Here is a 6,000-nt window from a genome sequence, read left to right as displayed (position 1 = left end):
TGACGAAATAAAAAAAAAAGTTTAATTGGTTCGCTCTTTGAAAAAGACGAGAGGTGAAAAAAGGAAAAGAGATTTTCAACTAATTTTATGGATTGTTAATGAGATTCTATATTCATTCTTGAACAGAATTCTATGTAAATTAAAAGAATGTCTCTTGAAAAAGTAGAAAGATGTTTTCTTTTAATTTTCTTTTTTCTGTTTTCTTGAATAAGGAGAAAGAGTAAAATTCGTAGGAGATCGTTTAGAATTTTCGAAAATGAATTAAAATGTCTAAAAAATAAATAAATTTCGTAATTTTTATAATGTATTTTAAGTAAATATAAAATTATTTTTATCTTATTGATTATAATTTTGATTTTTTTTTAAATTTGTAATAGTTAAGATTTTATTTTTATTTATATACATCTTTGTCACTTAAGTATTCAATGTTTAATAGTCGTTTTTTTTTATTACAGATTTCACATTACTGACGGTGAATTTTCCATGGGCTTTTGAAGAAAAAAAATAAACAAAATCCAAACCAGTGGAGAAAAAGAAGTCTTCATTCAAAAGCTCAAACGACGTTGAGCTTTTTTGTATGGCCAGAGTTGACCATCTTTTAACTTTGTTGATGTTGGGTTCGTTCTCAAGACGGCTTTTGAAGAGTTGCCGATGTCCTTATCCAGTTCCCTTCTTAAAGTATTAAAGCACAAAGGTAAGATTCTAACAAGTTTGGATAATTCTCAAATCTTCTTTTATAAAATTGAAAATGTATTTTTATTAATAATTTTTATAGGATTTTTATAGATAAATGTTATTATTTGTTTTTCTGAAATTAAAAAAAAAATTGTTTAATCATATTGTATTTTATTTTCAAGTTCAAGTTTTGAAATATCAGAGAAAGAAGAATTTTTTTTTTTGACATTATAAATTAGCGACTAATATTATTCCAATTACTGACATTTAATTTATAAGACAAATATTTGTCTTGGCATCAGCGTTTTTAAATGCTTTTCAAATTTTCAGTGGCACTCACCAGAGTTTGGAATTTGTGAGCTTGCAAGTCGGCAAAATCATTCTGAAGGAAATGGCGGAAGTGAGAAAACCGGCGATTCAATGGTCCCGAACGTGCAATGCAGTCTCAGGAAACGGTGAGCGGAAGTTTCCTCTAACTAAGCTTTTGTTTGCTGGCGAAAAACAGACCACACTTAGCAATCGTTTTCTCTTCATTTTCTGTCTCACTTTTTTCGCTTCTTCTTCTACTTTTTCTTTTATTTACTTGCATCTTTACTTCGTTTTTACCGAAAAAAATATCTTTTATTTCTTCATTTGCGATCTGTTTCCTCGAATTCTGTTAGACGTTAACTGAAAAAAAAGAAATAGTCATTTAATTTAGAGAATATTTACCTAGATAGGAAAATTAAATTCCTCTAAATTGTTTGATAAATTTTTCTCTAAAAAAAAAAAAATTATATATATAAATTGAATTAATAAATTCTGTTTATTTTATTAATTCAATTTTATTGTGAACATTTGAAATGCTATTTAAAAATATAATTGCAATTTTTTCTCTTTTGTTTTTTCTCCCCCTTTTTTTGGGGGGAGGAGGATTATTGAGTTACGATGTAAAAATAAATTTTACGTGAATTAATCAAAATTGTATATGTATGCAATTCGACGCGGATTTATTTTTATGGGAACTTTTATAACTCTATATTGACGAATAATCACAAACAAAAATGAAATTCTCTTTTAAATTGAATAAACAATTCAGTAGAAAGAAGAAAAAAAAAAGTACTCTCTTTTTTTTCAGATGGAAAATAAATTTCATAAATAGACTCGACTCGACAATCTATCGGTTTTTAAACCGATTAAAAAGATTTCATTTTTCAGTTGACTCTAGAAAAGTATCTCTTTCTCTCTCTCTTCTTCTATTGCTCTCTGTATTGAATATATCGAATACGCGGAACAGCGAGGTAAAGTTCAATTCCAGGAGATTAATTCAGCGAATTCATGCAGATATTTTCGTTTTATCCTTGAATGCAAGAAGGAGAGGGGGGGGGGTCTAGAACATCCACCTTGCTTCCTTTTGCAGTACTCTATATTTATGGGAAGGCAGGTTTCGCCTAGTCGGGAAAAGGAAATGGAGAATAAGAAATAAAAAAAAAAAAAAAAGAGAGAAAAAGTGCAAAACTCTATTTGACTGAAAGAGAGCCGCGCGCGGCTTCTTCGCACTGTTGAAATTTCTTCGACCATATTGAAACCTTTTTTCTCTCTTGTGTGTGTGTCTCGAACCCTCAAAAAAAAAGAAAAAAAAATACTCATTAAGACCAACGAAAGTGGCTTTTCATATATATGTATATAAAACTTCGCGACGATTGTTTCCCTCGCAAACTCAATTTAAATGAAACTGAATAATTTTCCAATGATCATTAATTACGATAATTATACATGTCTTGCCTTATTTTTTCTCGCTAACATTTAACCAAGGAAGAACCAAATTTTACGATGTATTTAAATGAAATCAAATACGACTGAGCGTTAAATATGCTAGTTGACAATGAACAGTTTTTTTTTAAATTGTTTTTTAAACAAAAAAATTTATTTATAATTGAAGGTCCAAATCAATGAACCGGTTATAATTTTTTTTTGAAATAGAAAACATTGCCCAGTAAATTAAAAATTATAAACGTTTGCATACCATTTTTCTTTATAAAAAGAAATATTTATTGAAAACTGAAATTAAAAATTTTTTTTATTCAGGGGCCAATGATTTCAAATTTCAAAAAATTACAATTCTTTAAATTTTCAAATTTTTTTTATGTTGAATTATTTAATTTTTCGAAATTATAAAATTTTAGTTTCTTGTTTGGTTATTTTCGATGGAGTAAATTGAAATTTAGTTTTTTTAAATTTTCTATCAGTTTTGCAAACTCCATTGGCAAATAATGAATCAGTCACAATAATATTGAGTGTCGTGAATGAAAGTTTAAATTAAAAAATTATAACTTTAGATTCCTATATGACATGGTTTGTTCGACGTTATTGAAAGTAGTTATAGAAAAAAATCACTTTTAATTGAGGGAATGTTTATTTTTTTATTTTTTTTTTTATTCTCTATAACACGAGAATTATAAACATTTATTGTCAGCTTTGCTCTTTTATCCGACTGAGTTGTTCCAATTAACGACATTCTGTAGAGTTATAGAAAAAATAATACTTCATTCTCGTATTTTTCTTTTCTATTATTCTGGGACAATTTTATTCTTAATTACTCTTCTTTTAATTATTCGGTAAAAAATAGGAAAATTTTTTTGTTTTAAAACAAAAGGGAAGTTTAAAGAAATATTTAATTTTTGTTATTTTACTTGTTGCTTTATTTCTTCAGTATTATATTGTATTTAAATAAAAAAAAAAAAAAAAAGAGAAAGAAAGATTGATAGTGGAAATAAAAAATCTAGAAATATGAATAGTAAAGAAGTGTGATATTTAAAGTATGCAAGTTGGACGAAATTTTGTTATTCTTTATTTTTTTTGATACCTATAATAAAAATAAACTTTTGTGCAGAGAAAAATATACAACAGAACGTGCGGGGTGAAAAATGTAGATGTACTACTTGACTGGTTTCATTTCAGCACGCATATAACGGAGATAGAACACAAATACACTCAGCTACATATGCAAAGAGCAAATAGAAAGAGAGTGAGAGAGAATGATATAGAGAGAAACGCGCGGAATATATATAGGGAAAACGCGAATGAAACGAAGAAAGAGAAAGGAGTTAGTTGTTGCATTATTCAACTTGCTTTTGACAAGCTTATAGTACAACAGCGTATACCTCTGAATCGATTTCCAGAGAATTCGTCAAAGACAACCCCAGGAATTTCAGATAGGAAGCGCACTGTTCTTTCGTTCATGTTTTATGCCCCGGTGGCTTCAGAGTCTGAATTGCGTTTTCGACAATCTCGTTTAGAGGTTCTTGACAGGGTAGAAAATTCTTTATTGTATCTTTTTCCTTTATTTGTTCTCCTCATCTCAAAAACTGTCTTCAAATTGAGCAAGATTTTTGTTTACATTTTCGAGTTATGTTTTTTTTTTTTTTTTTTTTTTTTTTTTGAGGAAAAATCGAAAATTCGAGATTTTTTATATCTTCCACAATAATTAATCATATGAAAGAAAAAAAAATTTTTTTTTTATTAGATTTCATATCCTGGACTCGTTAAAAATAACAAAGATGATTTTTTTTTTTTATCGAAAAACTGCTTGGAGAAATAAATTGCTATTTGGAATTGGCGAATATGTATGTACACCAGGAAGTGGAGGCAAGAGAAGAGAGAGAGAGAGAGAGTACTAGTAACCGTGCTTTTCAATCGTATCCTTTTGTTACAGTCTCTATCGGAGCTGTCAATGAAATAAAATATCGCAAAGGTCTAAACTCTCTTTCTTTTTTTCTCTTTTCATACATATATTGCACTGTATTTTAATGAAATAAAATCTGAAATTTTCCGAATATTTAGAAGTAGAACAATGCTTTTATTAAAATACTCAATTAACAGCATTTTCAAGCTCAAAAGTTTCAATTCCAATGAAAGTTTCATTCTGATTCTGTATAATACACACACACATATATATATAAATTCCATAAATTCTCCGTTGTTGAGTTTACAAATTCTTTGTTATATATGTATGTGTATTATTGCACTCTCTCGCCGAAACCTAAATACCTTTCCAATATAATAAGGATGATAACAATAGAAATTGGCTCAGTGTAAATGTACATTATTGTTTACTAAACATTATTTATATATACATATATGTGTATGTAATCTAATTGTCTTTGAAAATAATATCAAATTACATATAGCCAATGAGAATTATCAAGAGATTAAAAAAAAATTTTATTAAAAAACAAAATTAAGGGAAAAATTTATTTCTAAATTTAGGCCGAAAAAAATATGCATATTAAATTAATTCCATTTGGATATTATGTTTATTTCTTTAAACGTACGTGGTGTAATAAATGTGCTCTCGAGAGGAATTAAAAAAAAAGTTTTTCTTAAATTTCTTTTTCGTACAATATAAAGATGTGTAGGTATTTGCAGAATCTTTGTCCTGGGAATAGTTTCAACTTGAACGAAGCAATGAAATTCCTTCAGGGAAAAATGTATTTAACATTTTCAAATTGCTTCTTCACTTGTGTAAAAGATTTCCCTTTTTTTTTTTTTTTTTTTGTTTGTCTCTGTAGATTCTTTTTCTTTCAATTAAAAACATCTTATCTCTTTTTTTTCATTCTACTGTAAATATTATACTATAAAGACAAATTTTTTTTAATGCTCACATTTTTTCAAAAATAATTTTTTTTTTTCAAAATTTAATAATTTTTTTTTATAATAAAATATTAATGATTGTTTTTAAATATTTATTTTCAAACTTTTTTTCTGTTAAAATTGATTATAAATTAAATTAAAATTGAAATTAAAATAATTTAATAACAATTTTTCGAAAACGTACAATGTTGAATAATTTGTAAATTGTGGTAATATTTTATAAAATTGTAGATAAAAAAAAAATGTTAAGCAAAATTTAAAGAGCTTTATAACACTTTTTAGTAATGAAGTTCATGGCTCATAATATAATGAGACTGTATACGAAAAGCAAGGGAAATTTTTTTTTTTTAGTTAACTATATAGTAACTAAAAAGACCTTTGACCGTAATTAATGGAGCTTGAGGCCAGCTTGTTTCCAAGCACATAGTGTATTTTTACAGTTCATACATACTGTAGGGCAACTTTTTTAAAAAGCTACGCACGCTTCGATCCTATACTTTTCCTGGTGAACAACTTTTAATTTTTATCGTGCACTGCACCCCACTTTACTCTTAATTCGATAAATTTTCTTTCTCTTCTTTGAAAATTTTTTTTTTACTTTCTAACAAGTTTCACACCTTTAAAAAAAATATTTATTTACTTATTAATTAATTAATCTATTTATTATTTATTTATTTATTCATATACAAAACT

The 6,000-nt window shown here is 26.8% G+C and overlaps 2 protein-coding genes across 3 annotated transcripts in view; one reads left to right on the top strand and one right to left on the bottom strand.

Annotated features, from left to right (window-relative positions):
• Positions 1-534: 534 nt before the first annotated feature.
• LOC127285487 (uncharacterized) overlaps positions 535-6,000 on the bottom strand; it is an 81,873-nt gene continuing 76,407 nt past the window's right edge. The window contains exons 2-3 of one of the 2 annotated variants that reach the window (XR_007843608.1): positions 1,016-1,344; positions 535-672 (exon numbers count right to left, since the gene is read on the bottom strand). Coding sequence is in view for 1 of the 2 variants with exons in the window: in XM_051311535.1 (XP_051167492.1) it covers positions 1,334-1,344 (11 nt within the window). In the remaining variant the exon portion in view is untranslated. Of the gene's footprint in view, positions 673-1,015; positions 1,345-6,000 lie in introns of those variants that run through there. The other variant, XM_051311535.1, reaches the window with a different exon arrangement.
• The window catches only part of LOC127285485 (cubilin-like), an 80,493-nt gene continuing 75,505 nt past the window's right edge, over positions 1,013-6,000 (top strand). The window contains exon 1 of the mRNA XM_051311529.1: positions 1,013-1,130. The gene's annotated coding sequence lies outside the window, so the exon portion shown is untranslated. The remainder of the gene's footprint in view (positions 1,131-6,000) is intronic.

The sequence above is a fragment of the Leptopilina boulardi genome, unplaced genomic scaffold, assembly GCF_019393585.1.
Source record: "Leptopilina boulardi isolate dan_hultmark-lab unplaced genomic scaffold, ZJU_Lbou_2.1 LbouV2_333, whole genome shotgun sequence".
NCBI lineage: Eukaryota > Metazoa > Arthropoda > Insecta > Hymenoptera > Figitidae > Leptopilina > Leptopilina boulardi.
The sequence above is the reverse complement of the archived record's forward strand: the minus strand, read 5'-3'. Positions and strand labels throughout refer to the sequence as shown.